Here is a 17,410-nt window from a genome sequence, read left to right as displayed (position 1 = left end):
ATAAGTAATGGGTTCCAAAATTTAAGAAATTGTTTTTCTAGAAATGTCAAGTCACCGATACTGTAACATGTGACTTTCGAGTATTTATATGCTTGTCCTCTTAATAATTATTTGGAAGTGGCGCTTAAAATAAGTTTTGAATGCAGTTTTTTTTTTCTTTGACACACGTGCTAAAATGAGCCTTTTAGTCCACAAGGACCAGATTTTCCAACACAGTCTTGATCCTTTAGTCACGAGACAGCAAAACAAGACGAGAGGACAAAACGTAGTTCAGCTTAAGAATCAATACATCACTGAAGCAACACAGAAAATGTGGCAGCAAGCCAGAATGGCACTTCTCTTTTACAGCATCCATCAGAAATCTTTGCATTGGCAGGGTAGCTTCAGTACAGCAAGAAGACAGCAAACGCCAGAATGTACAAATGCAGATTCGTCAGCAGCAAAGTGCCTGCGAAAGCCAAGGAGTCCACGTCATTGGTGAGGAGCGAAGTGGAAGAAATTCCTCACCGGAGCTTTAAATGAGAAGGTGTCAGCATAATTCAATGTGAATGCACTGGACGTTATCCGAAGCAGGAATTCCTAACTCATAAGTTTTAGAAATTCAGCTGGTCTAGACGTGCACTCAAGGCACTGAGCACGGTTGTGTCAGTGTCACACACACACACACACACACACACACACACACACACACACACACACACTCACACACACATGCATTGAAAAACACACAAATGCCATCAACTGTATGCTAATCATACAGAATGAATCTTATGCAACAGTGCAATTAAGTGCCCACACAAAGGTTGTTTTCCCAGTAGCATTAGCATTAAAGTATGAGCACTGTGATATTTTCAGTTATTTGCACATCCATAGCGGCAAAAAAGACCTTGAACCGGTAATGGTTTTTATCTGCCCCATGTTTATGGAGAGAGGCTTCTCTTTTTTTTTAAAGATCTTTTTAGGAGAACCCAGACTGATAGATCATTTAAAAAGGAGAAAGAGCTTTTAAATGCTAAATGATAGCCAAAGGCAGAGAAATCTGTCTGCATTTTGGTCCACAAGGGCAGAGATAAGAGAGAAGAAGAGCTTGTTCTGGGTTGTTAGAATTGTCTTGAGGTTATGGGTGCTGCATAAGATCTGAGTGGGATAAAGTCTCTTATAAATCGAAACAGAAAATGTGATTTTGCTGTTGCCCTCTGCAGTTTTGTTGATCATCTTAAGAGGTGCCAGTTCACCTGACTGAACAGCCACTCTTGTTTATCTCTGTGTGGGTATAACAAAGCATTAAACAACAAAGGACATGTTTCCACACACACACACACTCACACACTCACACACACACACACACACTCACACACACACACACACACACACACACACACACTCACACACACACACACACACACACACACACTCACACACACACACACTCACACTCACACACACACACACTCACACACACACACACACTCACACTTACATGCACACACACACACTCACACACACACTCACACACGCACACTCACACACACACACACACTCACACACGCACACACAAACACACACACTCACACACACACTCACACACGCACACACACACTCACACACGCACACACACTCACACGCACACACAAACACGCACACACACACACACACGTACACACACACACACACACACACACACACTCACATGCACACACGCACACGTACACACGCACACGCACGCACACGTACACACACACTGCATTTTGGCGCACGTGCACTTGTGATGTTGGGCTTGCATGCAGTATTGTGTTCGCTGAGGTGTGACACTTTGTTGAGGCCTGTGTGTGTCGGGGCCTCGTCTGGGGACTGGAACTGGAGGCCCGGGTTCATATGTGCATGCAAGTGTGTGAGTGTGTTTGTGTGTTTGTGTGGGGCTTTCACTCCGTGCGATGCGGATGTGCCCCTGCTGGGGGAGATCTGTGAAAAGCGCGACCCTGTGCACTGCACCGTCCCCAGTATTTCTCCCCTCCGCCCCCGTGAGACCCAGCTGCAGACTCTGAGGACATGACCCCGCTGGGCCGAGGGAGCCCAGCCATGGGACCACTTCAGCTGCCTAATCAGGCCGATCGAAGACTAGCGTTAATTTCACTTAAGACATTTTGCTTTATTTAAAATGCTAATCAGGCTGATCAGAGACCAGTGTTTGTTTCAGTAAAGCACATGATGCTTTTTTTCACAACATGGTCTCTATAATGAAAAACTGTAAGATGGAAAGCAAAGTGAGACATCACAGCCTGACAATTCACCAAAACGTCACACCATGAAATCATAATGCTATTAAATGATTAGTTCGGATAGCCAAAACCTCTTTTTGCAACCCAAGGATTCGAAGGCACCGGAGTGTCCATCCATTCTCTGAGAGAGCTATCCTATTGCAGAGCCCAGCCTCATTTTGACACAGGAACGTGAAGGCCCTGAGCGGTTGCCTCGGATGGTTCCGATTAAAACTGGGAGTAACCGCTGTGGGAGGCCCGGTCTCCAGGAGCATAAGAAGCGCGGCGTGAGATATCGGTGTCCATGAGATGCGGGGCCATAGGTTCAAAATAACATCCTGTGAAGTATCCAATTCTCTATCAGCTAGATGATAGGCAGCAGATATTTTCCGCCTCAACCTCCAAGGTAATGGATTCAGACTGGGAAAGGCAGGATGGGAGAAGAGGAAAAAATACACAGAGCAAGGATCATGAGTGTGTGTGTGTGTGTGTGTGTGTGTGTCTACACCATCATACTATGAAATCGGTAGAACACACTAATTCAAGTGCACCTGGTATGCTGATATTCATCCTTGGCATGGAGATTCAGTAGCTAAATTATAAATGCAAATATACCAGTAAAAGAGAGAGAGGGAGAGAGAGAAAGAGAGAGAGGTGGTAAGACTGACTGAGGTGTTGACAACTCATTAGTGAAGCATTAAATATAAATATAGCACTGGGGAGAAGGGGCCCTTTTTGTGTTGACCTGAGACCAGTCTGACATTCATGGACCTTGACCACAGCTGCTGCAGCTGAAAATCCCCAGACTGTTCTTGGATCAGGAACAAGGTGGCACGCACAAGCCGCCAGCCTCAGCTGTGAGAAGGTAATAGACACTGGTGCGTGAGATGACGATGGCCCTCACTGGTGCCGGGGGGCGTATCTCGTAGCCCGGCGGTAATGTCAAACCCGTGCATAACCCCGTCGTCCTGTCACAGGTGCGGTGGCAGACATCACATCATTCAAAGGTGGCCGGGGCAGAATCTTTGGCTCGGGAAGGGCGAAACTATAAGCCTTTGATTGGTGTTATATTTGGTGAGACACCGGAGGGGCTGTTTTCGCCTGCCTGCCTCATGAATGGAAGCCACTCCGATGGCCGCAGCTTAGGAAGGGTCAAGGCTGTTGGAGTGCACCAGTAATGTGTGTAGACACTCACTGCTCCCCTAATGGGGGGGAAATCTAAACAAATAGATACCACATGGAGGTCACAAGGTGGCAGCCCACAGGCAGGGGGCAAGTGATTTGTGGCAGACATATCCCACACACCCATTGACTGCAGAGAGCGTAGCGACAGCCACAGGAGCAGAGCAGCGGCATGGTGATGCCACACGGTGCGGTATATAAAACGTTCCATTCCGAGAGCCTCCTCTTCACCGGCGCAACGGACGACGCACTGGCAGCATGGTTGAGAGTAAGAGAGCATAACACAGGAAAGGGCAGAGGTGCTTTGTTCCAACGTACGCCGCAGAGATTTTGGATGCAGACAGAAATTTAGGAAATTTACATTCCCGATGGGTCGCATTAAAAATCTTCTTCTGGGTAAACGTTTAAAAAGGTCACCACTTTGAAACAAGCTGGTAAAAGAATAATCCAATATAGTCATGTCATGCAATCAAATGTCAGAGCTTGAAAATTTGATAACAGCACAAATCAGGTAAAAAATTAATGATCTAAGATATGCTAAATGCAGCTGCCATTTGATGTAATAGATTTTGAGGATATCTTGTTTTTTAATAACAAAAAAAAATCAACAAACAATTTTTACACTTCTTTATTTACGGATGATCTGAGACCTAATTGTGGTCCTTTCTCTCGGAGTAAGACCATCAGTTGGCGACCAATCATCACTCAGAAGCTGAGAGGTGGACCAGGTCCTCATGGTTATGAGAGAACCGTGCTGCTGTCTAATTTCTGACAAGCGAAATTAATGAAAGCAGTCGTGACACCTGCACAAGCATCTGTCCTGTGAAAACGCCGGTTAATGACTCTCCAGTGCATCTGCAGTCACTGAATTGGATAATCTCATAATGCACGTTAGAGCCATTTTAAATGGACATTAAGCAGCTTGTTCGGGAAATAAAAGGGTCTCTGTGTCCCTTTTCAGTCCTGTCATAAGCTTTGGAAAATAATCTCTGAAAAACCTGAAATGTGACTGCCAGCATTAATTAAGCACTAAGGAAATACAACACAAAATGGTTCAGGATAAGGAACCATTTTGCTGAGCTTTGGCGATACTGAGTAACGTGAACTCGTTGCGCATACTGGCAACCAGTATTTAATTTTCTTGTCATGGATACTGAGTGTTGGCTCTGTCTAAAAACAATCATGAATCAGCCTTATGCTGTGGTCCATTGCGGTATTCAGACTAATGACGTTAAGTGGTTCTTTCAAAGTTGACTTCACAATTGCACGATTTGGGCACTTTATGTACATATTGCAGAGACATGAACATCTGCATAGAATCAACCGATCTCTCTTAATCTATCGACTCTCGAAACTGCAACATGGACACATGTAAAAATCCAGGAACGGGACTTGTCCTGACTACAGGCAGGCTTTTCAGAGATATTTGGCACTCGATCCTGTCGATTTTTGTCTCCTTCCAAAGGTCGTCCTGTGGGTGCGAGTTACGTGAGTGGCGTGAAAGTGCCTTGATCAAGGGGGCGGAAAGCAAACACCGGGCCATTGAAGAGGAAGTTCCTCCTCTGTTCATACATCCTCTTGTCCCAAGAGGTCTAATCTGAACTTTGCAGTGGGCCGAGAACAGAAATTCCAAAATTCCACCGGCTGCGATTAAGACGTAAGTTCAAATGTAGTGGCAAATTGCATGTGATGTTATTTTGTGCAGTACTGGCATTTCATCGGATCATTTGAACACATTTAGCTTGGAAAATTAGAGCACTTTGGCACAAAACAGAGAAATCTGACCTTGAATGTCCAGAGTGTTGACAGCACATCGACACCTCGTATTAAGCAGCTGCTTTGCTTGCGCTTTAAGAGCTAGGAGAAAATATTCCTAATTCCTATTTATACTAGAGTAACAGAAACCTAAATTAATTGCAAAACACTTCTCATGGATTATTAGCAATAAACAAATACTCCAATTTAATTATCATTGTTTTAGTAAGGGCTATTTTGCATTCAGTAACAATTTAAAATCCCCACGCCCCAACCAGCGTTGTGTCTTCCTTCTGACACTGGTCACATTTCACAGAGTTGTTCACACCGGTTGTTAGCTCATCATCACAGGGTCTCTTGTGGCTCCTAAAGACGCACCCCTTTAGCTGCTAACTATACGTTTTAGACCCTTGTGCGATAGCTGTACTACGTCAGTGAAAACAGCTTCAAATCAGCCTCTGTTATTCAGGTTGTAGTTTTGTTTTGGTCTGGTTCTTTTACACACTGTACAAAATAAAACTTTCTTCAAGCACTATAAAACCCTGTAATTTGTGCAACCTTTGAAACTGACTAACCAGGCATATGTCAGCATTATTTATTTCTATCATTAAACAGACAACGCCACAGCAGTCGAGCAATGGAAACAAAATTAATGATATGTGTTCTTCGTTGGCTGTGCATCCACATATGTGCTACCTATTAAATGGCCCTGACAGCAAACAACCTAAACGCAGAACTGCTGCCCGCCTGTTTGTCTCGCAGCATGCAAGACATTCCCGGTCCCTCTCGTGGTCTCGTCGGGAAGTTCACCAGCTGCGCGCGCGTCACTGAATTGGCTTGCCAGGGAGGAGACCTCGCGCGCAGAGGTCTGCACTACTCCAGTTTGGAGTGCGCGCTGGAGATGCCACTTGTAGACTAAGGACAAACCTAACAACGCATTGGCACTGAAGTGCTGCAGCTTCAGCAACATACCTCACTGGGCAAATCCATAGTCGCTCCATGACAATTTGTAGCTGAAAAGAAAAAGTTTTAACGCCGTACAAAATGTAATTGTTAAAACTAAAATGCTTGATTTTCTTTTTATCTGAGTGGAAATTAATAACGGATCACTGAAACCAAGAGGACATTTCTGAGGATGGGCGCGCGTTTCTGTCTCAAGTTAGCAAACGGAGTGAGGCGGGCTTAAAAATAAGGGTTTTTCGTCAACTGCACCGAACCAGACCAGTAAAGTTTTCTTTATGGAGTTTCAAAATGACATTTTCAAATTTGTTTAACGAGAGTAATGATGCATTTTACTCAACTGAAGCCAGTAACGCGTCTTTTTCCAAAAAAAGCAGCAACACGACTTGCGTTGGTATCACACTCGACAGCCAAGTCGTCGGAGTCGGGATTTTTCTGGCGATGTTCATCCTGGTGGCAATTGTTGGGAACATTTTAGTTATTCTCTCTGTCTTATGCAACAAACACTTGCAGACTGTCACAAACTTCTTTATAGTAAACCTCGCCATAGCTGATTTGCTCCTGAGTGTTATTGTTCTCCCTTTCTCGGCGTCTCTGGAGGTGCTGGGATGCTGGGTGTTCGGCCGGCTGTTTTGCAACGTTTGGGCGGCGGTGGACGTATTGTGTTGTACCGCGTCCATCCTAAGTCTTTGCATAATCTCCATAGACAGGTACATAGGGGTGAAATATTGCTTAAAGTACCCCACTATAATGACGGAAAGGAGAGCCGGTGTCATCCTCGTGGTCGTCTGGGTGTCCTCTATGATTATATCAATCGGACCACTTCTGGGATGGAAAGAGCCACCGCCTTCGGATGAGAGCATCTGCAAAATCACCGAGGAGCCGGGCTATGCTCTGTTCTCCTCGCTGTTCTCCTTCTACCTCCCACTAACGATAATTCTCGTCATGTATTTTAGAGTGTACGTGGTGGCTCGACGCACGACCAAAAGTTTGGAAGCGGGCGTGAAGCGTGAGACGAACAAATCGATGGAGGTGGTGTTGCGGATACACTGCCGGAGCTTGCCGGAGGACGCGGTTACGAGCTCCAAAAGCAAGCACCATCCTTTCCGAAGCTCGCTGTCCGTGCGCCTGATGAAGTTCTCTCGAGAGAAGAAGGCTGCTAAAACCCTAGCCATCGTTGTGGGGATGTTCATTTTATGTTGGCTACCGTTTTTCTTCGTCTTGCCTTTAGGTATGTATTATTGTATGGGCTGTTTTTTGCTAGTGGCTTTTTTTAAAAGTTCGTACTCGTCTTGCGCACAAGTGTCTTTTTACTTGAGTTTCGCAAATGCCATAAAAAATAATGTCATTAAAACAATGAAATGACTCGCCATGCTTCTCAGGAGTCCAGATAATTTTCCTTTTCTTTTTGTTCTTCTTTTCATTTATAGGTAATCTGCAACAACAATGTCGTGTACGATAATTCGCGCCCTGTGGGAATGAAACTTGCGCATTCAGAGTGATTTGGTATTTAATAGTGAGGCGAAAAGGGCGCTTATAGCGGTTATCACTCAGCGTGTATTAGAAGCCGCTGATGGAGACCGAGTTGCGTGTCCGTGTGCGCGTGTTGAGGTGTGACAGTCGAGACGACGGCGTTACCTTTCGGAGGTGATACGCGCGCTCAGGCGCATTCTTGTTAGCTCTAAACTCTCAGTGTTTTACTTTCCCTTATAAGACACAAAACCTAGTATTTCAATTAGCAGCATATGTCCATGTGACTGTTATTACGTGTTGCCTACATGACAGTTTTACACTTGGTAGTTATCTGTTCTACCACCTTTTCCCACAGTGCAAACACCAGATTCTGTACTGCTTTGCACTGAGATCCTGTATAGAGTTAAAGCAGCCAACATTAAAAACCCAGAACCGTTTATTTGTAATACCCCTGAACCTTGACAGCCACACTAAGCATGTAACTGCATGAGCAAGCACTTTATGGGCCAAAGCTTTTCCACTATTGCATGACAAAACCACCTCTTCATCAAGACTAAACTAATTACTGTAAGACTGATCTATGCTTCAGCCAACACCACCCTCCCCAAAGTCACATGCCTGAGTGATTTCTGAATAAAGATTTTATTATTTAAGGAGGGTTAATGTACTGTATGTGGCCCATGTGGCAAATTACCAGACAGGCATGTTAGAATCATCTGAAAGAAAGCCAGCGTTTCTATAAATGAGGTCCATCCAGGGTAGATGTCACTAAAAAAGGTCAGCAACAAGCATTATCCTTGACCAGAAGGGCCCCAGGGATATCCAAGATACTGACCTAATACATAAAATTGAGAGCATGTTATGGTAACTTGCTACATGAAACCATTTTAATCTTGTTCAATATGGTTTAATTTTTAGTTGGATTCTTTTGAGAGGTGTTAGGAGTAATCAGTTAATATTGCACATATCTTAGAATTGTATTCCTTCTGGAATTTTTTTGTCTCTAGTATATTTTCAGAAAAAAATTATTGCTTTATAAAAGATGGAATATATTGCCTTATTACTGATAGTTTGCTATCGAAAGAGGAATGCAGAATGTTGGCTTTGGGAATGTATTTGTTTAATCTAGCTGTATTAAATTTTATACTTATATTGGGGCTTTATTCTACATTTGCACAAAGATATGCCAGTGATGCATTTACTACAACCACAGAGCATCCACACGTCTCATAACTCACTCCTTTCCTCTTGGTTTTCTTCTCGCACTCTCAGAGAGAGTGAGGCATTAAGCTGACAGAATCTTTTGGCAAGGCCTAATTAAGTAGTGCCAGTAGGAAGCCTGCTATAACACTTTAACACTGATCTGAGATCAGAGTCTATCCCCGTGCAATGGTAAGACTTGGCATCTTGTTGGTGGGAGCTGGCCAGAACGCCTGTAAGGCTGACGATCTTCCCTCTTATCCTGAGAAATTCCCCCTAACACCCCCCCCCACACACACACACACATAATGGTCCACTGCTCTAATTGCGTCCTTAATCGTGTAGATTTAAAGAGGGTGGCTTCCTTTTCTGAGGCTCGGCAACGTGTGCATGGCTGCCAGGATGCAGAAAGGACAGGAGATGGCTCTTATCCAGACATATCTCTCTCTCTCTCACTCACACACACACACACACACACACACACACACACACACACAGGCACAGTTCTGTGAAGGGCTTCATGGAAAGAAGCAGTTCAAGTGCACATGGTAGTTTGGTCTGAGTGCACTGAAAACTTCACAATGCATTTACAATTTTATTGCAACTACTAATAAATATTAGCCAGTGCAGGTATTGTCAAACTCTTCCTATATTGATCAGCCCTACTGTACCATCAGGGGATATATGGGGTTTTCTGAGTGGCAGGTCCTATTGATGTGCCATATTTTTACATATCCTCCCTCTCGAAAAATGCTTTAATGACACAGCAAAGATTTGTTTTCCCAGACGGCGGCCCAAGGGTATATAGCAAATGGTGCATGTAATTAGTCAGGCATTCTTTATGGGGTCAGAGCAAAGCTCAGTAGTGCAATAAGCAAAATGAGATACTGGTGCTACTGGGTTGAAGAAAGGGTTTGGATGTGTGATATTGCGTTTTTATTCAGCGTCATGCAACAGAGTAGACGTATATGGCTTAGTAACGTATAACCACAGTTACATGGTTGCTGCCAAGTAGCTAATAATTACATGCAGATTCTCTATGATTCTCATGACTCTGATGTATGACTGAGGCCAGGGCTAGAAGGTGATTCAGCACCCATGTCTTAAACTTAAAACTGTAACAGAACAATTACCACATTATTTCAGTTGTAACTGGCTCTGTAGGTTAGGCTAAATCGGCCACCAGTTAAAAAAAAAAACAAAACAGATTAAAATGTGTTACGTTTTTAAAAGATAAAAACAAGTTATTAAGCAGTCGAATGAATAATCACCAGCAATCACCAAAAATCACAGCAGGAGTGCAACCACCAATCTTTTAATTCCTTTACTTGGCCCTGGTTCCTGGTTACTGCCAAGGCAGCAAACCCCTTGACAAAAACAAACCAGCAGCTAGAGGTGAACACAAGCCAAGTGGCTTCACTGACTGCACCATATGGCCAGTCTAACGAGGCTGAGTACATAAACCCCTGGACCAGAGGGATGTTTTATTGGAGGCTCTTTGTTTAAGCCTGAATCAAACTGTACTCTGTGGTTAGCATATGCTGATGCCTTTGGCCATGCCGCCATGAAGCCTCAATCAGCATGTAGGAGTTATGCCAAAAAGGGAAATAATTAAAGTAAACTAAAATATTGTTGTTATTATTATTATTATTATTATTATTACTATTATTATTATGAATAATAATCGCTGTCACGGTACGGCCCCTCCTCCCAAGTGTCTCGCCGTGTGTGTGTGTGTGTGTGTGTGTGTGTGTGTGTGTGTGTGTTCTTCCGTCTGGCCACGCCTTCCATTGTCATTTACATGTGTTTATAAACGTGGTTGTGATGTCTGTTGTCGCCAGCTTCGTTGCATTGAATAAACGTGTGTTTGATTAGCCTCCTTTCGTTACAGTAACAAGGCTAATGCGATCTAAGGGCTATTTTTCCACATTTAATGAAGATTCTGAAGATAAAGGCAACTAAAAATTGCAATTCTTGATTTTGTCATGAAACAAATAGAATGTGAAATTCCCAGGTTTGTTTTCACCTAACCAAAAATCTCACTGTGGGTTATTACATTTCAAATTGCATAGGCACCCCAAGACAGTATAAAAGAGAAATAGGATATGCCTTCTTCATGCTGAAAACTATGTTAATATAAAAAACTGGGGACATCCAGGCAGGTCCTGGGGTGAATGGTACCTCATCAACATTGGTTAAAACATGCCTCCAAAAATGTCATCAATTTAGATAAGTATTGTAAAGCAATATTCATTGTTTAAATATATAAAAGTAGAAAATAGGTATAAATATTGTCACCATTGGTCGCCACCCATCAGGGCCAATTCCAACACATCCACCAATCACACACCCCGATCACATCCTAAATCCTAAATCACCCACTCCTCGGTTTCATCACCTGTCCACCTGTTTGTCCTGCCACATTTATTTCCAGCAGGTCTCCATCTCAGACTCTTGACATCAGCCTGCCTGCAGACTAATGCTGCACTACGTAGATGTTTACCTGCCTTCAGGATTAATTTCCTTTCTTTTTATTCTAAATCTTTTGCTTTTCTGGCTCAGTTAAAAGCTCAGGGGAAAAGGAGCCTGGAGAGAGAGAGAGAGAGAGAGAGAGAGAGAGAGAGAGAGAGACAGAGGAGAGAGGGAAGAGGGTATTGCTCCGAGACACTCTCACCTCACTCTCTGACTCACTCACTCAACAGTGATGTTAGATATATATAGTATTTTTCATATCATGCCAATGACATGCTTTAGTGGGAAGCTGCAGAACAAGTAATCACCCTGAACTCTGCTGTCCTGAAGCTCTGTGGCTAGTGGGGTCCAAGCTACTCCTGATTTTATTAAGTGTTGACTGCCAACACTCACACAGCGCTCAAAACCATCGCTCCTGTCTCCAACTGCAGGCCTGCTAGGTTGCAGAGAAACGTGGCTTGACCCCGGTGCCTCAATGAGAGCACGACAGATAAAGCAAAGAGCTCCGTCAACAAGCATGCGTGCCGGACCATCAGGCATGTTTTTACCCTGTTGTTGAACCACAGAGAATAGTCTTTCATTGGCTCACTTTTGGCTTACAAGCAGTACTACAAGGTTTTGGACAGCATGTTCACTCTAATTAATTAAATAAATAAATAAAACCCCAGAAAAGGTATCATAGCAACCAGTGGAAGGAACTGAGAATCAAAAGAGTCAATATTTAATGGTCAAGAACTGTACAGCCAAAGTCAAAACTATTTTATGCAGTACTCTGCACCAATGGTATATTAGCTGCTGTAAATAATAATAATAATAATAATAATACGTCTGAAAACATGCTTTATTTGATGTTCAGTACAAATACTGGTCTTATGTGAAAGATAGGATTTTCTAGCAAAATATGAACACTGGTTCATAACAAATAAACAACGTTAGATGGAAAGTTGGTGCTTAATATAACTAAGAGCTCTTCAACCCTGGTATTGTAACCAGAAATTCTGTGATGACTACTAAAACTGTTTAATCACTTTCGGTGTGTTTCTGTGTGTACAAGATATCTCATAACACTTTGTTCATTACAGTTCATATTCAGGCATCTGGTTCCATTTAACAAAACTCTATATAATTGAAACTGTGATTAGTTGGAAAAAAAAAAATTTTCTTTGTGTGTGTGTGCACACCTCTTTCCTAAACTTTGAAAGGCATACCATGAGTGGAAAGTGAACCTGGAGGAATGTTGTAGTTTGTAAGTGACCAGGATGGAGGTGTTTACATTCAACACACTTCTCACTGAGGTCACTCAAAACATAACTTTTCGCTGACTTATTGGCACGGGTGTACACATAACTCACAGGACATGGCTCATAGGGTCGCACTCTTAGCCCTGTGCACGTCCTGGCATTTAGCAGGAAGACAATAAGAGGAAAAAAACACTCCAAATCGTAACAGCTGCTTCGATTATATCACCAGGCTGCAGCTCCACTATGCACTTTAGAAAATCACACCACGGGTTCCTGTGAAACCCGTCCATAACACACCTCGTCTACTTCCTTTTCATATCATCACGCTCCCGTCTGTGATTCGACTACAAAGGGTGTTTTCTGCAAGCGGCCGCCAGACAGCCTGCCCGTTGTCTCTTGTAAACAGACTAATTATCAAACGCGAGCTTCGAAGCAAGAAGCTTTCATCTCGCGAGCCTCGATTACACTCATTGACTGCCCCCTTGGCCAAGAGGATGGGAGTGGTAGTAGAGTACTCTCTTTGGTTCCAACCCCAACCCTGAGCTCAGTGTAGCCTACACCCGCTGCTCTAAACGTGCATTGCTGTGCTATTAATAGCGCTCTGCTCTGATAGTGAGTGACTGTGACCTCTTGTAATTCTGAGAATGGCTGCACAGCGTATGAAAGCGGAGGCAGGTGGAGGGGGTAACAACTGTTTTGTGTGGGAGATGGTGTCGCAACAGCTCCCTTAGTCCCTGTGGAGAAGACGCAACGCTGGGAGAGATATGAGAGCAAGTGTGTGTGTGTGTGTGTGTGTGTGTGTGTGTGTGTGTGTGTGTGTGTGAGTGTGTGAGTGTGTGTGTGTGTGTGTGTGTGAGTGTGTGTGTGAGTGTGTGTGTGTGTGTGTGTGTGTGTGTGTGTGTGTGTGTGTGTGTGAGTGTGTGTGTGTGTGTGTGTGTGTGTGTGAGTGTGTGTGTGAGTGTGTGAGTGTGTGAGTGTGTGTGTGAGTGTGTGAGTGTGTGTGTGTGTGTGTGTGTGTGTGTGAGTGTGAGTGTGTGTGTGTGTGTGTGTGTGTGAGTGTGTGTGTGTGTGTGTGTGAGTGTGTGTGAGTGTGTGTGTGTGTGAGTGTGTGTGTGTGTGTGAGTGTGTGTGTGTGTGTGAGTGTGTGAGTGTGTGTGTGAGTGTGTGTGTGTGTGTGAGTGTGTGAGTGTGTGTGTGAGTGTGTGAGTGTGTGTGTGAGACAGGTCCTGGAATTCTACTTCTGTATAAGGCACATACTTTTGACCCTGATCATGCATTTATTTTTTCCCTTTTCTTTATCTTAATGTTACAAGGGCTCACGGAAACTTAAAAGGGAACATCTGAGGTTTATTGGCTTCAGCTGACTTTCACGGATAGTCCATCAAAAGATGCTGGGATTAAGAGGGATTTTTATGCAGTAAACGGTACATTGGCAGATTTACAGTCCTGCTGCCCCTTTTAGCTAAAATAATCAATCAATCTCAATGGGAATTCCCTTCAGTGTTATTTATTTATTATTTATTCAGCTGTTACATCTATATAGCAGCTTTCTGCCAAGGTCACTTCACAAAGAACTCAGGGTGGAGAGGAAAAAAAGTAATGGAGAGAAAGTATAGCGTTGAACGAAAAGGTCATCGTTAATTGAAACGGTCATCATTAATTGAAAAGGTCATCCTTAATTGGGATTTGAAAGCTGTAGCAGAAGAACAGTTCCAGAGATTGGCGGGACTGAGGGTAAAGCGCAGTTTTGGTGGCTCAGCGTGAAACGCCCTGGCACGCGTAGAGGAAAGCAGAGTACGACGTACAGTGAGCAGATTCCGGGCAGAAGATCTCTAAATGCCACAAGGACTACAACAACGGAGTTCAGAAAGATGATGCAGGAGCAAAAAGAGGATTTTATATTTAATACAGGATGACCCACGTAAACAATTCTGACTGAACATAACTAGAGCAATTAAGGGTTAAAGGTCTCACTCAGGGGCCCAGCAGTGACAACTTGCTGGTGGTGGATTGAAACAGCAACCTTCAGATTACTAGTCAACTACCTGAACCACTGCGCTACCACTGAAACCTTGTGTGTTTCTAACCACTAACTAGCCACTGCTGCTACCACGGATGAAGAACATGAGGACCGAGCAGATCTCTATGTTTGTGCCAGAATTCTAGCAGCAGAGTTCTGAACGTATTGGAGTCTTTTCAGATATTTAGCAGAAAGCACCATAAAAAATGGGCAATATTGCGGCAATGGAAGAAAGCAGATTTAGTGAGGGATGAGATATGGGACTCTAACAACTTGGGCGGGTTTAACAGTCACACCTTCCTCTTTAATAGCAAAACTGGACAATTTGGAGACTTGAGACTTGGGTCCTAAAAACGTAAATTCAGTTTTATGATTTAAAAATGTATTTATTTACAAACTTCCTAATTCACGCAGCGTTTGCGATGAAAGCTACATGCTGTCAACACATGTACCAGGGAGACTGTGGTAGAAGTATTACAGAGGAACTGAAAGTTGCGGCCGGCCTGAGACTATTTACCAAAGTGCAGCCATTTATGCTACAGCATCACAGCGTGAGACGTCATGCAAACAACAACATCATTTCATCCCCTAAAACTTGTCTGCCTGGTACATAATATTGTTGCCCAGGTAAGACAGAACTAAACTCTCTCTCTCTCTCTCTCTCTCTCTCTCTCTCTCTCTCTCTCTCTCTCTCTCCCTCCAGGCTCCTTTTTCCCTGCACTGAAGCCTTCAGAGGTCGTGTTCAAAGTGATCTTCTGGCTGGGATACTTCAACAGTTGCATCAACCCATTAATCTATCCGTGCTCAAGCAAGGAGTTCCAGCGTGCATTCACGCGTCTGCTCCGGTGCCAGTGCCGCCGTCGCCGGCGTGCCCTCCGACGCTTCTACGACCAGCGGTGGCACACTGCCATCCGTGACGCTGCCAGGGAGTCACAGGACGACTACCGGCCGGGCCTTTCTTTGCACGAGCCCTGCGCCGGTTCTGTGTTATCGTACCGGAGCAAAACCCACCCCCTGCGGCTCAGGGGGTGGAGCTTATTCCCACCCCTGCAGAAGTCCTCCTTCCACCTGAAGGAGAAGATGAACAACTTGTCCAATAAGATCAAGCGTGGCACTGGAAAAAGCCCTGCCCCCATCCCAGGCAGGACTGAGATCGATACGGTGACCATGGGGATCTATGGAGAATGCGGAGAACATGCCGGCTACCAGATCTACGACCTCACGGAATGTTACAGCCTGAAGGAGACGGACATCTGAATGAACGTGGCTGGCTGAGGTTGGGTTTCTCAAGCGCTGCCGTCTGGTGCGCGGAGAGTGGAGTCTGGTCACAGATCCAGACTTCAAAGAGCACACTGACAAAAGCACAATTAAGAAAATTCTGAAATGGAAAAGAACTAAGAATACTTCTTTTGGAAGAGAAATGCGAAAAGCTCATTTACCCATGATTTAAAAAAAACTGCTACACAGAAGGTGCAAATGTTATTTTGCCTGTAGAGTAAAACCACTACTTTACCCTGGACACAATGAGTGCTGTCACTAGACGCACAAACGAAGCCTCGAATCTGATTAACTCTTGCACTGTGTAGGTTCCCACAGACTCTTCAAACGATTCATTCAAAACTGTCAGACTCCTTGGCAAGCAGTAGAGCAACACTGAAGAGCTACTGTACAATCAATCAGTCTTACTACACAAACGGAGCTTAGTACTATGGGGTGAAAGACCTAAATACAGTGAGCAGCTGTGAGCTATCCAAGGGAACAGCGAAACAGTGGTACTACTTAGTATTTATATAGTGTTTTTAAAAGACATATTATGGCACTCACATGGGTAAATTGTGTAATGTTTATTGGATTATTATTTAAAACACTTTTGAGATACTTTTCATGAGACACAGAACACTACTTACCTAAAAGAATTTTGATAAATTGTTGTCATTATTTCAAACGGGTAGTTCAGATTCTAAGACCTGTCTCGGAAAGAGTATCATATGAACGGCACTGGCTTCTGCGCCAGGACAGCAAGTCATACTTCATTCATTTCCTTCTGAACCACTTGCATTGTTGAGAGACGCTTCGACTTCGACATTTGTATTTGCACATGTGATGATGTCCATCATTGTCTGATATAAATCAAAAATAAATCAGATAAAAGCAAAAACAAACAAAAAAAAAACTTGCAGAAAATTGTTTCGAAAAGGGTGTTTGTTCTAGTCCTGTTTTTTCTTTGCAGTTTGGCGATTCCCCCTGCCCTGACATATCTCCTTCATCATGTGATTACCATAACCCTTGACCCTTTCAAGCTGAATCAGGTGTGTTGGGGCTACGAATGCAATACACTGCTGTTGGTTTGGGAGCAACAGCTGGTCTATACCATTGTTTTATAAAAAAGCTGTACGTCCACCAACTGTCACCCTTATTTTTACTGCAGCCATAATGATGTGTGTTATATCATAGACTAAAGTGCCTGTTATATGGTTGGGGTTCTTAACATGAAAAACAGCACCCCTGTCCTCCCGTAATCACAGCAGCTGAAGAAGACAGAGCTTTACGTATTTTTCACAGATATGTTAATATTCACAGATATTATCAGACACCTAAACCAAACAAGATATCAGTCTTTAGGTTAATTTCTATCGTAATCAAACCTGTTTTCCATGAACGTGGCCTAAATACGTGAAATAGCAATTTAACATGGGGAAACTGTCATGAGCAGGTTCATTCTCGGTTCAGTCACAAATTATGTTCTGCTTTTGTTGTTGTTCATTTGACCTATGTTAAATCGTTTAAAAATCGTTTAAATCTACAAACGTATTTAAGCGCTACTACTTCAGACATATTCACCTTAATAT

The 17,410-nt window shown here is 43.6% G+C and overlaps 1 protein-coding gene across 1 annotated transcript; it reads left to right on the top strand.

The window, feature by feature from the left end:
• The first annotated feature begins 5,983 nt into the window (after window positions 1–5,983).
• Window positions 5,984–17,013, top strand: adra1d (adrenoceptor alpha 1D). Its single transcript, XM_027012608.3, has 2 exons — window positions 5,984–7,386; window positions 15,265–17,013. Exons 1-2 carry the CDS (start codon window positions 6,447–6,449, stop codon window positions 15,816–15,818), a joined length of 1,494 nt encoding a protein of 497 aa, XP_026868409.2. The 5' UTR covers window positions 5,984–6,446; the 3' UTR covers window positions 15,819–17,013.
• Window positions 17,014–17,410: the final 397 nt, after the last annotated feature.

Source organism: Electrophorus electricus, chromosome 5 (assembly GCF_041902795.1).
Source record: "Electrophorus electricus isolate QZ-2024a chromosome 5, ASM4190279v1, whole genome shotgun sequence".
Taxonomy (NCBI): Eukaryota; Metazoa; Chordata; class Actinopteri; order Gymnotiformes; family Gymnotidae; genus Electrophorus; species Electrophorus electricus.
This window is presented reverse-complemented; position numbering and strand designations above follow the sequence as displayed.